General features: G+C 33.9%; 1 protein-coding gene across 1 annotated transcript in view; it reads left to right on the top strand.

The window, feature by feature from the left end:
• Positions 1-23,185, top strand: part of NOVA1 (NOVA alternative splicing regulator 1) — a 153,993-nt gene that overhangs the window by 127,219 nt on the left and 3,589 nt on the right. The window contains exon 4 of the mRNA XM_081101683.1: positions 26-97. Within this exon, the coding sequence (XP_080957809.1) occupies positions 26-97 (72 nt within the window). The remainder of the gene's footprint in view (positions 1-25; positions 98-23,185) is intronic.

Below are 23,185 nucleotides of genomic sequence, written 5' to 3'. Positions count from 1 at the left end.
TGCTCCTAAACTGCTTTGTTCCCAGACATTGCCATCTTCCCCAACTACCACCAAGTCCTCTCCATCTGATCCCATGACCACCTCCAGAGCTAATCAGGTACAGTATCATCCTGTCATCTACACCATACCTTTCACGGGTGATTGCCTGCACACTGGAGAAAAAGATAATGGTGGGTTAAGGATGTATTCGTTCATTCACCACGATCAGATTCCAAATAACCGGGAAAGAAATATTATTTCTGAAAATTTGTATGCATTTTTAACTTTAGATAACAAAAATATATTCAGGTGGTAGACTACTATAATTTTGGATTTTCCCCTTTAAATTATGATGACTTTATGGAGCTCTGAGGGTTATTTATTGAGTTGGTGTTTCTGATCTCCCTTATTGTTTCTTCCTAGGATTCTTGGTATATAACTTAAGAATATCATATATGTACAAAATAAATGTTTAAATATGACTTATTGAGCAAAGGTATATCTTTAAAAGTGAATGCATTTTCATTTGCTTTTTATTTCAGACATTATTTACTATGTAAATAATTTTAAACTTTGGATGAGAAGCATTTGTAGCAATCTAAAAGTAACTGAAAATTGGTATTTCTGATCATTTTAATGTTATTTAATGACTCAGGAAATGGTATTTTCTTAGCATTTTCTTTGGTGGAGTTGCAAACTGCAAAGTACAAATATATCTTATTAGTTTGATTTAATGATTGTTTGGTTCTGAATATTTGTAGGTCATTCTTCAAATGTGGTTAATTTGGGCAAATTTAAGGAAATCATCTAAAATATTTTATGTAATTCATTCATACTGTACTTTAACTTTACAATTGTTGAAAAATATATTTATTAAAATGATTAAACACATTTTCATTTTGTCTGAGTTGAGCTTCATTTAGGTGAGAAATGTTTTTTTCTTTAATACTTCCACTTTCTTACTAATACAAGACCTTATGGGATTACTTAAATATTAAATAAAAGCTTATGTTTTAAATATATTTTTCACAGTTAACTAATAAATCATTAACTTTGAACTATATTTGCTAAAATATTAAGTGTGGCTTTTGCATATCATCTAATATAAGGCTATCATAATTATTTTGCTCACTATTGATTCTAATACTTTTGCAATCTTAGAAAAAAAATTAAAATAATAACTGGATGCAAAACTAATAACACATTAGGAGTTGATTTTTATTTTATGCAATAGCATTCCCTCAGACTAAAATACTTTATATTGCTCACATTTTAGCCCCAATAAATTGGTTTCAAAAGTATACATCTGTAGTGATGAAACACAGCACTTCTCTTTGAAGGAAGTAATACTGTTTATTAAGTGAGAACCAAGCTTATATTAGTGATGCATGAAATTAAGAAGTGTGTGTGTGTGTGTGTGTGTGTGTATGCTTTATATTCCTTATCAATTATATGAGCTATAATTATATGATACAGAAAACTATTGGGAAAATAACTGGCTCTATGTTTTTGATGCTTCTTTTACACTTCATACTTATTTCTTTCTAAGCAAAAACAAGACAAATGCATACCACTACAATTAGAAAAACTAATGCTTTTTCTGAACATAAAAAGTAAAAAATTCTGTATCTAGGAAGAAAAAATTTTCTATGAAGTTAGATTTGAATATTCTTTTATTTATTTTATATGAACATGTGAATTTATATAAAATGATTTCTTTAAAAGTCTAATTATATGTTGACATTTACTAATACATTTTACTATCTAGATATGTTACTATATCCACTTCTGCCAGAATCTAATATTTTTTTAATTTGAAATAATAAGTCATTTGTGGTTTTATACTCTGTCCACTATACTCAGTTATATTTATTAAATATATTTTATTTTTACTTGTTTTTCTTCTGTTCTTGTGCAAACAAGCATAGTAGCTCCTGGAAAACATGAGGCAAAATATAAAAGAACAAAACAAAATCCTTAACGTCATTGAAGAAATTACAGTTATCATCCATCTTGATGTTATTACTAGTTTTATTTCCTACAGTATTTCCCAATAGATTCTATTTATATTGTAAGATAGAAGGTAATGTGGGTTTTGTTGTTTATAGGTCACAATTGTTTCTTGTGTATAATCCTAATTAAGCTAGTATCACTTTATTATATAGACTTAGATCTGTAAGGGTAACAGGAATAGGATATCCTATCTAATAGGATATGCTAATTGACCCTCACGCTGTCACAAAGATGGTGGTGCCCACAGCCAATAAGGAAGGAATATGCTAATTGACTGACCCACCCTCAAAGATGGCGGCGCCTACAGCCACAAAATGGCGGTGCCCAGTCCCCTTGCCGTGCACCTGCCTCCGGAGTCCCCCAGTCCCCTCAGCCCCCCAGTCACCCAGGGCTGGCCCAAGGTGTAGGCAAGCCTTGGATGGTGGCTGCCCAGCTGCCCAGGGCCACCCAAGGCTCAGGTAAACAGGGCGTGCCAAGGCTTGCGCTGCTGGCAGTGGCAGCACCAGAGGTGTGGTGGGGCATCACCTTCCCCTGATCGCCGGGTCGTCTCCCACCCATGAGGCCTCCCAGACTGTGAGAGAGGACAGGCCGGGCGGAGGGACTCCCCTCCAGTGCATGAATTTTCATGGACCGGGCCTCTAGTATGATAATATTAACCCCTGCTTCCATAATTAAAATACTTTTAAACCTATAAGACAATAGCTTTTATTACTGGTTTAGATTTGCTTTATTCTTAAGGCAGGGTTATGTGTCCGCAACAAGCAGAAACCGAAGTAAACGCTTGAGCTAAAGCTGACCCAGATTTGCTTTATTCTTACCCAGCCATTTCGCAGACATGTCTCCAGTTTTATAACTGGAAGAAATGGTACAAACGCAGAGCATTCCATTTTAAATTAAAAATTATTCTTTAGGGTGTTCTAGCTAATATGATACCCTATGCCAAGCATGTCAAACGCGCGGGCAGCAGGCCCCATGCCTCATTTATGGCATGCAGCCTGCCACCCACGAGTTTGACATGCTTACCCTATGTTGTTGAAAGTAGTTACAAACTTTTGTCATGTTAATTTTTATAAATCAATATAAAATACATCCACAATGTTAGGGTGATTTTCATTTTTGTTAATTATTTTAATAACTAAATGAGTTATGATTGAGTTCTATTTCCAGAATAGTTTGTCTGTTACAAGAAATTAGGGAAACCCACACCTGAAACCTATATGTTCATGTTGACCAATGTCACCCCAATCAATTGACTAAATAAAAATTTTAAAAGTAAATATAAAAAAGAAATTTGATAGTATTAATCTTTTTAAAACCCCAAAATAAAAAGCACAAAAAATACTATTGAAGAGTTAGTTTTATCTGCAGTTCCAATATTTAAAAATATTTTCTATTCTTTTAAAAATAACTAAGTTTCAATACATAGTGAATTTTCTATTCTCAAGTTTACATAGTTCAGACTAACAGACTGTAGCTATAATGTTGTGGCTCTATAATAATTTGACTCTGCAAATTGAAGAACGATCATATCAGAAGCCATATAGAATGGAGGCTAAAAGTCAAGACTAGCCAAATTGCCTATGATCATAGCCTTGTTCTGTCACTTACTTGCTGAGTAAATTGTGTTCTGTTTCCCTTTTTGAAATTCAAATTATAATAGTACCTCAAAGAATGGATATACAAAATAAATTCATTAACTATTCTTAGAACAGCACAGTTTCTAGAACGTAATACCACATGAGGTTAGGTTATATTTATTTTATTTTTTTGAATTATCTTTCAAGTAATCATGAAAAAGAAAAATTATCCTTTAAGATGCTAAGTGATGTGGCACATAGCATGTTAAAACTGATATTTTTATTTATCTTTAAAGAAAACTTCTAAGATAGTATTGCTGCTTTTTCAACCCTAAAATATTTCTGTGATCAAAGTCTCTATGCTTTTTAAGATAGCTTAAACTACAGTTATTTTCTTCTCTATTGAGAGTAGTTAGTTTTTGTCCAGTTAATAATGCAAATGTTATTATATCCCTTTGAAACAGAAAAATTAGCAAGATGCAAGTTTGACATTTTTTACAGATGGATTTTTTAATATGAGACAAATGTAGAGAAATAATAAGTAGAATTACATTATTTGAGCAATGTGTTTAAACTTAATTTAAAAAGTCAGTTGGTTTAATCCGTTCTTAGTTGATACTAACTTTTTAGTCACTTTAAGATTCAACAAAATTTTTTTTGTTAATCAGTGGTGCTAAAAACTAAATTTCCTCCTTAATTTTTAGTTCCTGCTCGTTAGCTTTCCTGGGATTCTTATCAAATTTTAGGAAAATATGAAAAAGAGTGATTTTAGAGATATGTGCTTTATGGACATTTATTTTTTTGTGTACTGATAAATTTGAAATTATTATATCTAAATATATAAAAACAAATGTAGGATAGGTAATTCATATATAATACCCCTGCTCTGGTAACAGAAAAACAAATAAAATGTCTGGTCTCACTTTAAATTCATGTCCACAGATCTCACATGGGCTCTGAATGCTGTCAGATAATCAGTCATAAGCCCATTCACCTTTTTACTCTCTGGATAACTCTTTCATAGATTCTCTTCTCCTTTCAGTCTTCCTATTTGTTTTCTGTTGCTGTGTAACAAATTACCGCAAATGTAGTGTCTTAAATAGCACACGTTTATTGTCTCATAGTTTCCATGGGTCAAGAGTCTGGACACCGCTTAGCTGGGTCCACTGCTCCTGTTCTCACAAGACTATAATCAGAGTATTGCCTGGGGTGCATTCTCCTCCAGAAGCTTAACTACAGACAGTCCTCTTTTAAATCCAGGTTGATGGCAGCATTCAGTTCCTTGCAGCTGTATGACTGAGGGCCAACATCTTGGCATTTGTCAGGAGCAGCCCTCAGATTCTAGAGACTGCCAAGTTCCTTCCCCGGGACCCTCTGTACAGGCACCTCACAGCTCGGCTGTTTCCTTCTTGCAAAGTTGGCAGGAGACTATTTTCAGTGTGTGCTAGCAAGATGGAGTCTTACTTATTGAACCTAATCACAGGAGGGACTTCTCATCAGCTTTACCATACAGCATAAGCAGAAAGTGACATTCCATTCCATTGCCATATTCTGTTGATTAGAATCAAGTCAATTTAGACCTATACTCAAATGGAGCCGATCACACAAGGTGTAACACCAAGGGGCCGTCTGGAATTGTCCCTACCACAGCTCCCCATTATTTCTTGCTTCTTCCTCACACCCAGCTGATGGCCTTGATTATTCTTACTTCACTGAGAAAACACGAAGCAATCAAAAAAATAAAAACTTTCACAAACTCATATATATACAAATATATATATATGTATAAATATATATATATATATATATATATATATATATATATATATATTTAATCAGCTGGCATGTAAACCCACATATTCTACCTTCTCATATCTTATGGTTGATAAACTTTTCCTGCTCCTAAACCTAGTAATTTTTATTGTACATTAATCCTTGCCCTTTTTCTTTTACTCAAGGACATCCTTCTGCAATTCTACCTTCTCTATCTTTTATCTGTCAAGTTTTTTTTTATCTCAGTGGGATCATTTTCATTGGCATACATATATCTGTTTTTCTCTCCTATTTTAAAAGACAAAAAATCCCACAACAACCCTTTTAATCCCATTTCCCCCACCATATAACACCCTAATTCTTGTACTCCTTTGTAGAAAAACTCACACAAGTATTTACTCTCTGTTTTTCAATTTCTGTTTTTGAATTCTTTTTTAAATACACTTCACTTAGGTTTTTGCCTATGCCATTCCTCCAAAACTGTTTTTCCAAGAACATCAGTGATGACCACATTGCTAATTTCAGTTTATTCTCGATCCACATGTTAATTGATCTATAAACAATATTTGTCATAATGTATCACTTATACTTTGTGGGTATGCTTTCTTTACTTGACTTCTGGGATACTACATACGTGGTTTTCCTTCTGGGGCATGCCATATGCTTTGTCTCAGAATCCTTGCTAGTTCCTTCCCTCATTTCACTCAATGTTGAAGTGCTCCAGGCTTTAATACTTGAGACTTCTTCTGCATTTATACTTTTCATCTAATACCTTAGCTTTTATGTGCTGATATCTGCAAAATGTATGTCTTCAGTGAGAGGCAGCTTTACTATGAACTAATAGAGCTTAATCCTTAGGATTCCTCATCTGCACTGGCGCATTATAAGTCCCTGCACCTAATTTTACGTTCATAATTTTGAATGTATTTTCCAAAGATGTCCCTTAAAATTGTATAATATTCAGGTCCCCTTCATAACTTGGGTTCATATTTATCTCTAATCCAGATCTCACAGTAAAACTACAGACTATATCCAAATTGCCCCTGAACCTTTCCATTTGCATATCTAAAGGGACATCCTAAATTCAACAAGTCAAAAAACTACTCCAAATCTGCTCCACGTGTAGCCATTTGTCACCCCTGTTAAAGGCGACTCCATACATCTACTCGTTCAGATCAAAAATTCCAAATCCATATCATCTTTTCTTTAGCACCTCAAACCTAGTATGTAAATATATTAAACATGTCTTATAACATCCACTGCTTTCCCTCCTCCAAGCCTGAATCATTGCAGTACCTTCATATAGATTTCCCAGCCTTTCTACCCTTTTTTTCAAAGTGTCTTCTCCACTGAGTAGACTGAGTATTCCTTTTTAAATGTGTCATTTAAAAATTTATTTCCCTGTACTTGCAGTAGTTTTTCATTTTTCTCAATAAAACTCGTATCCACAAAATGACACCCATTAATTTACAAGATCTGGCCCTTGCCACATTACCTCTTCCACTTCATTTCCTAGCACTTAAGCCTCACTCACTCTGCCCCAGCCAAACTGACCTGCTTGCTTTTCCTTGCAGACAACATTACAAATGTTCTCGCCTCGGTATTTTCTTCTTGCGTTTTCTCTTCATGAAATTATCTTATTTTAGAGATCTACTTGGCTAATATCTTTATAGCCTTCAAGTCTTTGTTCAAAATTCACCTTCTCAATAAGTTTTACCTCACCATTTTTTATCTATTAAGCATTGCAACCTGGCCTCACCTTACCTCAATACTCCTGATTCATTTTATCTTGCTATATTTTTCCATTGATTCATAGAATACTCTATACTTTGCCTGTTATCATATTTATTATGTATTCTGTCTTGCTTTCCTAGAAAAGAAGGTGCATGAGGACAGGGATCTTTGTTTCATTATCTGATGTATCAAAGCAATAACCTGGAAAAAAGTAGATTCTCTCTCTTTTTTTAATATGTTTTATTGATTTTTTACAAAGAGAAAGGGAGAGGGATAGAGAGTTAGAAACATCGATGAGAGAAAAACATCGACCAGATACCTCCTGCACACCCCCTTCTGGGGATGTGCCCGCAACCAAGGTACATGCCCTTGATCAGAATCGAACTTGGGAACCTTCAGTTCACAAGCTGATGCTCTATCCACTGAGCCAAACCGGTTAAGGCAAGAGTAGATTCTCAATAAACCTTTCTGAAATTACTAGTATTCGTTGGAAGAATAGGTTTATAGTCTATATGCTTTAAAGCTTATTTTATATTTTTGAGAATCCCTTCTACAGATGAAATTTTGCACAGAAGTTCTCTAAAAATATAAACCAACTGGAAAAATTACTTTTGATGTAATAAATAGGTTAAGTTAATAGGACATAGCCTTTTTTGGTTAGATTTCTATTTTACTCCTTGTAGTACTCAGAGCACAATTTGAAAACCAGTCAGACTCTGGTCTCATATTGTAATTATCCAATATAATATTAAAATTATTTTTTTTCTTCAGTGTATGTATGTGATCTATGTATGTTTGTGTGAGTGTGATGTCAGGTTAGTGTTCTTTAAAAGTCTGTTTAAGAAAATCCTAGAAAAATAGTGAAATCTAAATGCTCTTTTAAAATGAACTTATTAACTTCCATATACATTAAATTTTATGTACTTTGCTTACGGTTAGGATGAACCCTATAAAATTGCTGATATTTCAGTGCAATTTCTTATGGATCAATTTAAGTGTATATTATGTGCATATCAAAATTTCCCCAAATTCCCAAGAATAAAATGAACCAAAAAACACAGAATCCATATTAAGAGAATGTACAATTTTCTTGTAAAGACATAAAACATTCCTTTAATAAATAGACTTACAATGACTTTGGAAGGGAAGCTTTAATGTCTTAGAAATATCAATCCCTTTCAATTAAAATATAATTTCTTGCACTTTCATTTTTCTTACCAATTTTATCTGGTTTTCTGGGAGAAACAAGACAAAAATGGTTTTAATATTAAACAAAAAATAAGTGCCTGAGAATTGCCATGATATGATCCATAAAATAATTTCAAGGAACTATTTGTGTAGGATGTACTTCACCTAATATTAAAATTTGCTCTAAGACTGTTATAATAAAAGCATGTGATAGTAACACAAACAGATGTAATTGTCAGTGGTACATAATAAAGATTTCAGAAATAGATCCAAATATATATGGGAACTTAATTGTATCTTGTCATGCATTAAGAAAAGAAGTATTAAGTCAGGGATTAAGATAACTGTGCCCCAAGCCATAATTCCTGGCTTTCAGTCAAATCTTCGCCACTTCTGATTTTCTGATTTGAAGAAACATCCTTAACTTTGCCATGTGTGTTTTCTCATTGTAAAATGTGAATAATAACAGTGCCAACTTCATAGGGTCATCATGGTTCTTGTACATGAGCAATACATGAGAAGAAGCAGAACACTGCCTGATACAGAGAAACATTTAAGTGCGATTTTAATTCATTTTAGAAAAGGATGTTTTACTTAAAATATGGTGCTGGTATACTTGACTATCCACCTGAAAGAAAATAAATGTATACTATATGATATCTAAAAATAAATTTCAATGTATTCAAGATTGAAACTGTGAGACTATTTGATGAAATTATAGTGTGTGAAATCATCTTGAGGACTCTTTCTTAGGAAGAAAGAAATCCAAAACATGAAAAAATTGTTAAAATATTTGAATACATAAATATTTTATATATTTTGGTGTATCAGAATACATCATTAATAAGCAAAACATGATAATCTTGGAAAAAATATGTTCAACAGATATGGCAATAAATTGGTAACTCAGATTATACAGAGAACTTCTAGACTGGTATGAAAAAAACAACAGAGAAAATGGGTAAAGATTATATAAATCATCATCATGAGATTTACTTTTTTCTACCAGATAGACAAAATCTTATGCATGTATATAATACACATATATCATGAATGCAAAAATTAATCTGTGTGTTTATAAATTAAAACTGCTGGCAAAGATATAGGAAATAATCATTCTCATCCAATGTCGATGTTAAGAAATGCTGTAACATTGCAGCTTTTGAGAATTTATTCAGTAAAACAATGCACCAATACATAAAAGTATAGAGACAAGTATTATATATTGCAGTGTTATTTAGAGGGGTAAAAGTTGGAAAACAACCTGACCTCTTAACAGGAGCATAGCTGAATAAATTGTGGTCCTCAGAATATTATGTGGTGGAGCTATTAAAAATAATGAGTTAGAGCCACATAAATTAGCCTAGAATAGTGTTCATCATATATTAACTACAGAAAATTAAGTTGTTGGCATATAGCCCTACTTTTTCAGTGTCTTTTTTATTATTAATTAAATTTATTGGGGTGACATTGGTTAATAGTTTCATAAAGGTTTCAAGTGTACATTCCTGATACATTATCTGTATATTGCTTTGTGTACCCACCACCCATAGTCAAATCATCTTCTGTCAACTAGTTTTTGGACCCCTCTAACCTCTACCTCCCCTGCACCCCTTTCCTTTTCGTAACCACCGTACTGTTTTCTGTGTCTCTTGAGTTTCACTTTTATATCCCACATATGAGGGAAATTGTATGGTTCGTAGCTTTTTCTGACTTCTTTCACTTAGCACAATATTCTCAAGCTCCATTCATGTTGCAAATGGCAGTATTTCATCCTTACAGCTAAGTAGTATTCCATTGTATAGTCAAAAAACATCTTATGTTCATTTATCCTCAGAGTGTTGACAAAGAATATGAATGTTAACTTTTTTATATCTCTACTTTTAAACTTTATTTTTCAATTAGAGTTTAAATGTAGTATCCACATTTTATTTTCCTGCCTTTATTTTTTATTCTCACCCAAGGACATGGTCATTGATTTTTAGAGCTAAGGAAAATGAAGAGAGAGAGAGAGAGAGAGAGAGAGAGAGAGAGAGAGAGAGAGAGAGAGAGAGAGAGAGAGAGAGAGGAGAGAGAGAGGAGAGAGAGAGAGAGAGAGAGAGAGAGAGAGAGAGAGAGAGAGAGAGAGAGAGAATGGGAGAATGCAACATTGACTGATTGTTTCCCATATACAACCTGAACAGGGATTGAACCCACCACCTAGGCAAATGCCCTGACAAGGAGTTGAACTCACAGCCTTTCATTGTATAGGGATGATGCTCCAACCAACTGGACCACGCTAGCCAGGGCTCAATATCTACCTTTTTAAAGATGTTGTCTAAGAAACTAAAACAGGATAGAAAGGGTAACGACTTCAGTTGCGGTAAATGCAGTGTTTTAAGGAACATAAAGCGGGACTTTTCCAAAAGATTGGGAAAGGTTGAGTTGTCTTTGACGTATACCTGTTTGAGTTGCTTGACTCCTTCGTTTTCTAGTTTGGGATGCTTTATAAAGGAGACTCAAAAAGGGTCAAAAGAGAAGCTTCAGGCCTCAAGGAGGCCCTTAGTAACTGGCAAAGAAAATGGCAGCTGTTTCACATTTTAAAATCAAATGGTTGCGTAATATTTATCATATTTTTCTTAATATGTCAGGTTCTCAGTCCTAGCTTCACATCAGAGTTACCTATGGAGATTCTTATTTAATAGGTCTAGGATGAAATTAGGTATCTGTATTTGAAGAAGTAGAGAAATGTTTCCTGAAGCCTCTTGAGATATTTGGGAAATACTGTTACTGTATGAAATGTGCACATTCATTTATTTAAAATGATGACAATTGTATGCTATGTAACACTGACTCTTTTCTCAAACTTTAATTCAAGGCTTTTTTCATGAAATAACATCCTTTGAATGTTATTTGAAACATGAAATTAAACAAAAATATCTGATTTGTACAAAATTGAAGGGTAGGTGGTAGTTTTATCATTGAGAACAGTAAAGGTTTGCTAATTAATACTATTTAAATCTATGAAGAGATATCATACAATGGATGATTATCTTTTCAGAGCATCATTAGTCATTTGACTATTGCCAAATACAGTTAAAGATTCCCTTACCTTGGAGGTCTTTATGTACAGATTTCGTTAGTATTTTTAAGAATTGTTGAGCAATAACCTTGCAAAAAAATTATGGAAAATGGTTAAATGAGTGCTTTCTAACCATATTCATTCCATTGCAAACTTATAATTTTGTTAGTATGCTATGCTGTGTATATGATACATATAACTTTCACACTCAGTGATGGGAATCTGAGGATTTCCCTGGGGGCAAGTTAAGAATTACTGCTAAAAGCAGCATACCTGTAATATGTTCAGGTTAAAATTATAACACACCATTTAGTAAATACCATGTTATGTGACCTTCAAAAGTCCTTTTAAGGTATGATTTTGTATGAAGATATATTTATGAAAAGCCTAAGGCTTTTCACATTTTCAAATTGAAGAAAGTGGTACACTTCAGGAGCAAAGAGGTAATGAAATAGTAACTCTGAAATGGTTCTTATTTTATATCCCAAATATGGCTCGGACATTGCTAAAAATGCATAGATTGCTTTATCTAGTATTGGCTTTGAGGTAGGTAGATTTGCAGTACTCTTTCTTTTTGGTCTACCTAGTAGGTAAAGGTGGTTTGTTTGTTTCATCAACATTCTTCCTGCAATCATAGCTAAGGTAATTCTTACACAGAGCATATTCTCAAGACAAACATTATGCATGCTTTTATATAACCAAAGCACTTAAAGCCTCTATTTCAGAACGTGCACTAGTCTTCTAGCTGTGTGTGTGTGTGTGTGTGTGTGTGTAGTTCATTTGAATTTGTTTTACCTTTCAAATAAAGTCATATAAAATGGAAAATTCCTAAAACAGGAAAACTGGATAGTTATCAAGTTTATTTTCAAGATTTTTCCTTTTTTTTAAGAATGCTTAGAAATAGGAATGTCTTTGCATATTAACTCAGCTTACAGTAGTTTCCTCAGATTAGAGAGTTTGATTCCTGTCATCATGGAATAAACAATTGGTCCTCGTTATTCATTTTCATAATTTTTTATTTTTTTATTTAAAAATATTTTAGGAGGTAATAAATTGTTCATTTTCATTTTTTCTTCTGAACCTAACACCTTATAATTCATTCTATTGGTGTTTGGTTTAGCTATTGCTTTTTTTCATCAATTGGATCATATAGTCTGTCTGTTACTCTTTAAAAATGTTTTTTGAAAAAGGAGTTATTCTATTTCATTAACTAATTTCAAATTGCTATTAGCCAAATAATAGAAATTATAAAATTAATGTTTTTTTTTATTTGTGATTAATTAAATAATAGAAGTGAACTACTTTAATCTATTATAGGAAGAGAACTATGTTTTGGGACTAATAACACCTTTTGTTAAATTGCAGACATCCTTCTGTAACTTTTTATATATTAGTTAATATCTGTTTGCTTATCCAAAGTATTAATAAAATAAGAATAATTCATGACATTTTAATTTCTTAATGACAGTCATTTAAGGCATTAATTATCAACCTCTCTTTACTAGTAAGACACTGAAATGCAACGTCTATTTTTTTTTTTAAAGTATTGCCATTAGGAAAACTGTTGGTGAAATTAAGATACAAGAATTGTTGAGTTAGCCCCTTTGGTGTGGCTCAGTGGCTGAGCGTCAACCTATGAACCAGGAGAGGTCATAGTTTGATTCCTTGTCAGGCCACATGCCCAGGTTGCCGGCTGGATCCCCCATGTGGGAGTATCATTGATGTTTCTATTTCTCTCTCCCTTGCCCTTCCTCTCTGAAATCAATAAAAATATATTTATTAAAAAGGAAATGTTGTTAGATGATTAGTAAATATAAAACACCTACAAGCATCTAAAATTTGATTTTAATAATATTATAAATCCTGTCAAAAATATAGAACATAGTCTTTTCAATTAATTAATGATAATATTTTATTTTAGTGGTAAAAATGTATAAAGAAAAAATTTATGAAACAATTATTAAACTATAATATTTAAAATAAAGAGATCAATCAAAGGACTTGTATGCATGCATATGAGCATAACCAATGGACAAAGACGGGGAGTGAGGGTGGGGATGGGGGTGGGGGAGTGAGGGCATGTGCTGGGGGTTAGGGGCAGCTGGGAGAGGTCAATGGGGGAAAAAGGAGATTTATGTAATACATTAAAAAATAAAGAACTTAAATTAATATATATATGTATAAATTTTAAGAAATGTGACAAATAATATAAAAGTTAAATATATATGTAGAGTTTGGATTAAACAGTGTAAAATTATATTTAGGTTAAACTAAAATAAAGGGAAGATCAGAGATTGAATTTCAGATAAGAGTTTTTTCTTATCATGTAAACTATATTATCTTAATTTGTTAAAAGCAGTGTAACAAAAGGAAAGAGAAAAAATATCCCCAAATTAGGCTACTGAATAAATAAATCCTGCAAAATCAGAATAAACAATTCATTTAAAATAAAATTAGTACATCTCTGGTATTCATTGCACAATTATTATTGAGTGTCTACTGTAACCAAGGTACTGTTCTAGATGTTGAGGATATTTTGCGATTAGAATAGGAATTAAGATCTTGCTCTCATGAAACGTATAATTAGTAGTATTAAGACTACTAATATTTAAGTGTATATAAGAATGATTGATTTTTAGAGAGAGTGGAATGGAGGAAAGGGGGCGTGAGAGAAAGAAATATAGATGTGAGAGAGATACATTAAATGGTTGCCTCTGGCACGCACCCGACCAGTCCTGGGTAGAACCTGCTACCCAGCTATACGCCCTTGAATGGGAATCAAATCTGTGATACTCAAGTGTGCAGGCCACGCTCTAACCACTGAGAACACCAGCCAGGGCTGTTATCAGATTTTTAAAGGATTCTAAATCTGTGTTACTAGTTTCAGTCATTTTTTAAGATTAAAGCATCTGTATGTTTATCTTTTTGTATATGTCACTGCAAATGCAGTAAATTCATTGAATTTTTTATGTTAAGTATGATAAAATAAAGATAGTTTTGTTTTAAGAACCCAAAGTTGTATTTTACACACATGCACACACATACACACACAGCCATGATGGAATCTTTCAAATCATTTGCTGTTCAGTTATACAAATCTGTATTTTATTTTTTAAAACATTATTCAATTGGTAACTTCAGCCAGGTGCAAATAGGAAATGCAAAAGAGATATTGGCCTTTAGGAAGATAAATATTTTAAAAGAGATAAATGTCTGTCTCTCATATAAGCCTGCATAGGATAAGCAACATTATAAGAAATGTAGAAAATACTCTGACAGTTCTGGTGTTAGGTAACCAGGACTGAGTTTACAAAGTACATTGCATTTTAAGTCTTCTTGCAAGACACATAAGATATCAGAAGTCAAAAATGTATGACTTTTAAGGGGAAGAACAGTGTGGAAATATAGGCAACATTTTATCAGTTGGAACAAAAGAATAAACAGAGGCAAAGATATAGAAAATCACTTAATGTAGACTGTATCAGGAACTAGCAGGTAAAGTTCGGATTCAGAACAGGGTAAGAGTCGTAAAAGATGAAGCTGGGAAGACAGGTTGGTGACAGCGTCTGGAGAATTGGGAATGTCTACAAAGGGAGTCTGGATAATGCATTGGGTAGTTGAAGGGGATTGTCACTGAAGGCGGTTGAGTAGAGTTTTTCATAATGCTAAAATGAAAACAACTAAACTACAATCTTACCAAGCTGTCTGATTTTATAAAGGATGAAACTGAAGTGATTTGACAAAGGTCAGCCAGCAGAGCCAGGGTGAAAGCCCATATCTCGTAAATGCCAATTGTAGACACTTTATTTTTCTTCATTGATTAAGGTATTACATATGTTTCCTTTTCTCCCCCCATACCCCCCCACTCCTCCTCCATTCATGCCCTCACCCCCCTGGTGTCTGTATCCATTGGTTAGGCTTATATGCATATAAGTCCTTTGGTTGATCTCTCCCCCTTACCCCCACTCTCCCTACCTTCCCTCTGAGGTTTGACAGTCTGATATATGCTTCTCTGTCTCTGGATCTGTTTTTGTTCATCAGTTTATGTTGTTCATTATATTCCAAAAATGATTGAGATCATGTGATATTTACCTTTCTCTGACTGGCTTATTTCGCTTAGCATAATGCTCTCCAGTTCCATCCATGCTATTGCAAATGGTAAGAATTCCTTCTTTTCTACCTTAGCATAGTATTCCATTGTGTAGATGTACCACAGTTTTTAATCCACCCATCTGCTGATGAGCACATAGGCTGTTTCCAAATCTTAGCTATTGTAAATTGTACCGCTATGAACATAGGGGTGCATATATCCTTTCTGATTGGTGTTTCTGGTTTCTTGGGATATATTCCTAGAAGTGGGACCACTGGGTCAAATGAGAGTTCCATTTTTAGTTTTTGAGGAAACTCCATACTGTTTTCCACAGTGTCTGCACCAGTCTGCATTCCCACCAGAAGTGCACGAGGGTTCCTTTTCTTCTGCATCCTCTCCAGCACTTGTCATTTGTTGATTTGTTGATGATAGCCATTCTGATAGGTGTGAGATGGTACCGCATTGTCATTTTGATTTGCATATCTCAGATGATTAGTGACTTTGAGCATGTTTTCATATGTCTCTTGGCCTTCCTTATGTCCTCTTTTGAAAAGTTATCTATTTAGGTCCATTGCCCATTTTTTGATTGGGTTGTTTATCTTTCTTTTGTTAAGTGTGTGAGTTCCCTGTAAATGTTGGAGAATAAACCCTTATCAGTGATAACATTGGCAAATATGTTCTCCCATGCAGTGGGCTTTCTTGTTGTTTTGTTGGTAGTTTCTTTTGCTGTGCAGAAGCTTTTTATTTTGACGTAGTCCCATTTGTTTATTTTCTCCTTAGTTTCCATTGCCCTAACAGTGATGGCGAACCTATGACACGCGTGTCAGAGGTGACACGCGATCTCATTTTTTTTGGTTGATTTTTGTTTGTTAAATGGCATTTAAATATATAAAATAAATATCAAAAATATAAGTCTTTGTTTTACTATGGTTGTAAATATCAAAAAATTTCTATATGTGACACGGCACCAGAGTTAAGTTAGGGTTTTTCAAAATGCTGACACGCCGAGCTCAAAAGGTTCGCCATCACTGCTCTAGGAGCTGTATTGGTGAAGATACAGACACTTTTTATTACATCACACTTTAGATAGGATAAAACAGTAGGACTGGGCAAGAAATATTTCAAGGAGGGGAAAGACCAATACTGCATAACAGGGAGCAAGAGAAGGTACAGATAGCTCCCAATTTAAAACCTGGTATTGGTAATTGGTGAGGGATAAGGATATATGAGAAAAGATAGCATGGTATTTTACAATAGGTATTAGAAATGCTATGCAAACTATTGCTTTTGATTTGTTTGTCAAAAGAGGAGATTAGACAGAATAGTAAAGAGTTAGAGGAGTTGATTTTTTATTCTTTCTGAATACTTGTATTCACATAGCTCTGTGGTACATACAGGATGGGACAAAAGTAGCTTTATAGTTGTTCATATGGAAATAATTAATAATAATACAAGAATAAACACAATGTTTCACACACACACAACTGTAAACCTGCTTTTCCTCCACACTGTATTTTGTTAAGTCAGTACTTTTCAGGGATGCACTTTTTTATGTATATAAAATATATATTAGCCCTAGCCGGTTTGGCTCAGTGGGTAGAGCGTCGTCCTGCGGACTCAGGGTCCCAGGTTCGATTCTCATCAAGGGCATGTAACTCGGTTGCGGGCACATCCACAGTAGGGAGTGTGCAGGCGGCAGCTGATCGATGTTTCTCTCATCGATGTTTCTAACTCTCTATCCCTCTCCCTTTCTCTCTGTAAAAAATCAATAAAATATATTTTTAAAAATGTATATTAAATGAAAAGATAAATTTTTTATATTTATTGTAGTTCAATATACATACCTCAAAATCACAGAGGCATCTCCATTGGACACTACCATAGAGTGTCTCAGTAGCCTAAGGTATAAACCACTATGGAAATGAAAGAGACCGCTCCTATTAGATCATTAGGGCATATCTTTATTAAAGGTAATTTAAGTAATTTACTTCCATCTCTTTACCAGAGCTATGACATCTTGACTTTTGGAGCATCAAGAACCACAAAAAAATGTCCATATTTCTTTTGAATAGGCAAATAATACATGATATAACAAGAACATAATATTTTCAAATATACTATTTGGTTTGTTGCAAATTACAGAAATCCAACTCAAAATGGCTTAAACAAAAGGGAATTATTGATTCTGTGCTGGCTTTAGATTAGATTCAGATGCCAAAATGCTGAGAAATTTCTCTCTGTCCACTTGTGGAGTTTCCTTTTATATAGGTTAACTATTTTTAGTCTGGCTCTTCCTCTCTCCATCTGATGAGAAGACAGTCACTAGTAATGTCAAGCTCCGTTTTACTAGATTAGAAACAGGTATCTCTATCCCAACAGTTTCACCATACTCTCATGCTGATTCTTATTGGACCATCATGTGTCATGTGCTTAATCCCAAATCAGTAAGTAGCTGAATGAATGAATGAAATAACAGGTATCTACTATTGAATTGCTTTATAAATATGAGGCGATACATAAGTAGCAACCCTAAATAAATATAGTCCATACTATTATAATTGGGATATTTTAAATTATAGTGGAATGAGTTTTGCATTTATTTTAAAGTATGGTTTAATGAAATTGTTCAATAATTTTTCTGCCATGATGAAGAAGACATGATGCCTTACAGACACTCTCAGACCTTTTTAAGACCATAACGTGTTGGAGTTCTTATATGGCAGAGGAATAAATTTGTTTGTCTTAATGTTCATTTTCAATCAGAAACATCAATATTAAAACCTACGGATTTATTATTTTAAATACTTTTCATAGGATTCCCATAGAGGCTATTTTGTGGTTGCAGGTTATCAATACTAAGATGGGTTTAGGTTTGTACAGGAACTTTATAACACAGAGATAACAGAGCAATTTTATGGGAATATCTGATAGTAAAGAATGGGATTGTCAGTACAAAAATATGAAAGACATTTATAGTATATATATAATCATCCCCCAAAGAATTTCTTACCCCTTCTCCTTCAAATTGGTGTTTATGTCTCTTGTATCAGTACTTTTAAGACTTTTCTGCACTGACACATTTACACATCTGTTCTCTACAACTAATCTAGAAGTTCCTCAAAGACAGGAACAGTGTCTCTTATATCTGTTATCTCTAGCTCCCAACACAGGGCCTGGGCCACTTGGTAAGTTTTCTATAAAAGCCTGGATAGATGATAATATTATAGATCTTTGTTCTGAAGGGGAAACGGATCTGTAACTGTCAAGAACATGCCTGATTTACTCGGTACATATTACATCAAATAATTTGTATGCTATTTAAGATCCAGTTCTTTCTCTCAGTTCTTTAGAAATAAGAATACATATATTTGTGTCAGTTTGTTAACAAACTTCACCGCAGAAAATGAAGCTGTGCATATGATTAAAATCTGATATTTATCATTTCAGTGGGGATGCAAACACTGTCTATGCACAGACTTTTCCTTTAGTAAATGCTGTATTCCTGTATCTAAGAAGTAAGCAAATAGGCTGTCTTACTCTTCATGCTCCTTTGTCTCCCCCAACCCCAACCAGTATTCAGTTGCCCACCATCTGCAGGCTTCCACTCTGGTGTTTTACTTCTTCTTGGCTCTGACTTAACACATAAAATGGAAATGGAGCACTGCTGTCTCTGAGATATTACACAAAGAATTACTATTTTTATTTTTTTATTAAATCTTTATTGTTCAGATTATTACATTTGTTCCTCTTTTCCCCCCCATTGCTCCCCTCCACCCAATTCCCACCCCACCTACTGTCCTTAACCCCCCCACTGTCCTCATCCATAGATGCACAATTTTTGTCCAGTCTCTTCCCGCATCTCCCACACCCCTTTCTCCCCCTCAAGAATAGTGAGTCCATTCCCTTTCTGTCCCTGATTCTATTATAATCACCAGTTCACTCTGTTCATCAGATTATTTATTCACTTGATTCTTAGATTCACTTGTTGATAGATCCATATTTGTTGTTCATAATTAGTATCTTTACCTTTTTCTTGTTCTTCCTCTTCTTAAAGGATAACTTTCAGCATTTCATATAATCCTGGTTTGGTGGTGATGAACTCCTTTAGCTTTTCCTTATCTGTGAAGCTCTTTATCTGACCTTCAATTCTGAATGATAGCTTTGCTGGATAAAGTAATCTTGGTTGTAGGTTCTTGTCATTCATCACTTTGAATATTTCTTGCCACTCCCTTCTGGCCTGCAAAGTTTCTGTTGAAAAATCAGCTGATAGTCGTATGGGTATTCCCTTGTAGGTAACTGAGTTTCTTTCTCTTGCTGCTTTTAAGATTCACTCTTTGTCTTTTGCTCTTGGCATTTTAATTATGATGTGTCTTGGTGTGGTCCTCTTTGGATTCCTTTTGTTTGGGGTTCTCTGCACTTCCTGGACTTGTAAGTCTATTTCTTTCACCAGGTAGGGGAAGTTTTCTCTCATTATTTCTTCAAATAGGTTTTCAATATCTTGCTCTCTCTCATCTTCTGGCACCCCTATAATTCTGATGTTGGTACGCTTGAAGCTGTCCCAGAGGCTCCTTACACTATCTTCGTATTTTCGGATTCTTTTTTCATTTTGCTTTTCTGGTTGGGTGCTTTTTGCTTCTTCGCATTTCAAATCTTTGCCTTGATTCTTGCGTTCCTCTGGTCTGCTGTTGGGAGTCTGTATAATATTCGATATTTCAGTCCATGTATGCTTAATTTCTAGTTGGTTCTTTATCATAACATCGAGGGTCTCATTAGATTTCTTATAGATCTCAATAACTTTATCGGCGGCTTCTAGACAGTTCTTGAGAGACCTTAAAAGTGTGGGTTTGAACTCTATATCCTCCATTTCTGTCATTTGTGTCCTGTTTCTTTGTCTCCGCATTTTTTATGCTTTCTTGGTGCACCCCCTAGTGGTCTTTGTGCGCAGTCTTGTTGTAGTTAAGCCTTGATTGTTGTAGTTAATACTAGAGGGATTTTACCTCCAGGCCAACTGGCTGTGAGAATCAGCTGTGTCTACAGTGGGAAAACTTCTGTCCTCTAGGGAGGTGCTAATCTAGCCTTTGCCTGAGGCTGTCTGGCAAATGGCTCTGCACAGGGCTTGGGCGGGGCGGGTCACACGGGATCAACAGAGCGGGTGGAGGGAGCAGTTATGGCTGCTCTCAGTCCCATCCCCAGAGGCTCTGCCTCTCAGAGTCCCAGCAACCGCTGCAAACCTCGGAGAGAAAGCTGCCCTCGTGTTCCGACTGATGCCAGACAGTCCCGCTTCTCCCGTTTGAGTCTGTGTCCCTAGAGACTCGCCCAGAACTGGAGCTCAGAATCTGAGACTCCCTCCAGATTGAAACGGACAACTGCGGCCTCAGCTACCAGCCCGCTCCGCGCGCACCTCTGCACCTTTTTATTTTCCGCACTGCGCCTCCTCTGAGTCTTGTATGCTGTTCTCTTTTCTTCTAGTTGAAGAATATCCCCTCAGCCAGTCTTCCTGTGGTTCTGGGCGATGTCCCTTCCGTCTTTTAGTTGTATTTTTGAAGTGGTTGTTTGCGGCAGCTAACTCCGGTGTTTACCTATGCTGCCATCTTGGTTTCCCACTGAATTACTATTTTTAGTCTCAACTTCTTATGAGAGAGTCTGTTTTCTATCTATGTCCATATTAGATTAATATGAAGTGTGCAAATATAGATATATTTTTAATCATTTAAAAAATGATAGTGTAAATCTAAGAGGCTTTTAATGTCTTTGTGTCAAAAATGAAAGTTTGGTGACATATTCCTTGGCTAGGATATTAAATATTTATATTTAATGTGGAATTTAATAACGTTTATTTCCTAGTTTAATTTCTAAATTTAATTTCTAAGATAAGTAATCTTATGCAGAATTATTACTATCTAAAGTTAACAAGTGCTACATATTATAAGTATTAATATGCAATTATTAATGCCTTCTTTTAAATTATAACACACCTTTAGTTATATGTGGACAAAAGCCAGCTATACCTACAAAATTTGGGTGTCACTTTAGTATTTGAATTATAGCTGACAATATTTTATATAAGTTATTTCAAATAGTTATAAACTAAATTCCAGGTAATAGTACTTATTACATAAAGACATCCTTAGTATAAGGATAAATGATATGGTGTAATTCTTTAACTTCTAAAGATACAGATTTTTAGTTCCATGAAGAGTCCACCCACTGCTTCTAAACTATACATTATTTCAGAATTTTATAGTATTGAAAAGAAAGAAAAATTATTAAAGAGATAAATAGAAGAAAGGAAGGTAACGTGCAATTATGTAAGTACTAGGCACACATTTGCAAGTTCTTTCGGGAAGGATAGAATTAGTACGAGAGTTTAGAAAGTAAAAAAGCTGTGGATGCATTAGATATAGTATGAGACTTGTGTGCAGTATGTTTACAACAATATTTTATTGCACAATTTTTCTGATTTTAAAAAGTAATATTTATAAAGAATAATAATATTTAGCATTCAGGATTTAAATCCTTAAAAGTAAATTTTCTCAATATTTTGTGTGAAAATATAAGTATGATTCTAATTCATATTTATAATTGTTTTAAGATATAATCATGTCTTAACTTTCTAATTATAACACTTTAACATACTTTAATTCAACATTTCAGATAAATAATTTCCTATAAAAAAAAGTCTGTGAACAAAATTAACATGTTAAAAATCTATTTCTCAGTCTACTTCTTAAAACTCAATGCATTTAAACACATGGAATATGAGGGATGTATTTGACATTCCTAAGAAATGTTTCTAGAAAACTTAGATTTCCTTTAATTAAATGAAATGATTATATAAACAAGTCTGAATGAAACAAAATTCTACTGTGATTATAAATTATATGTGTGGAAAGAAAAGTGTGTGTATGTGTGTGTTTATGTGCATAATATATGTACATATATTTATGAGGTGACCCTGTCTATAATTTGAATTTATACTTCCACCATTTGCTATCTTCAAGAGCAAAATGCCAAAAATGTGTAGCTCTGTTTCTTTAAAATATTCTCACCCAAATTTGTTTTAAAGATAACATGGTATTACTTGCTAAAAATGAGCTAATTAAATATCTGATTAAAATATCCAAACTAAATTCTTTCTCAAATTTTAACATATTATTTCAGCCTGCCCATGTTAATGTTTGCGACAAGAAAGCAATCCTTCAGTGCTTACTCAGTGACACAACACTCTCAGTTTTTCATCTACCCAATGAGTCATAAAACACTGCCATATGTATTTTTGTGCTGCCAAAATACAACTTTAAATGTAAATATCTATATATTAATTTTAGGGGTTATGGAGGATGCCATACTCATTCTATACTTTATATTTTATTGTGGTTAAATAAATCAAAATATATTGATTTTTTGTGGCTGGATATTTCAATACAAATTGGCTAAAATGATTATACTTTATATGGTTACATTGAACTATTATAAGTATACATATGACTGGAGTAATCCTTCAGTATCCATGAGTAATATGGTATTACACCCTATTTTAAAAATGTAGCTATGGCTTCCAAAAAAAGAATTATCTAGCTAATCAAAATAGTCATTTTTACAAATTCAGATAGAATATGTAGGTAATATCAGTCTCAAATAGCCTTAACCTACTTAAAATATTTTACTTTTTCAACTAAATAAAATATTACTAATTATTTTATTGATCTCCATTTCTGAAAATTTAGTTGTGGAACAAGTAAGGTATTAAATAACACCAAAATTGCTAGG

This window comes from Myotis nattereri (assembly GCF_964212035.1).
Source record: "Myotis nattereri genome assembly, chromosome: 1".
In the NCBI taxonomy this organism is placed as follows: Eukaryota; Metazoa; Chordata; class Mammalia; order Chiroptera; family Vespertilionidae; genus Myotis; species Myotis nattereri.
This window is presented reverse-complemented; position numbering and strand designations above follow the sequence as displayed.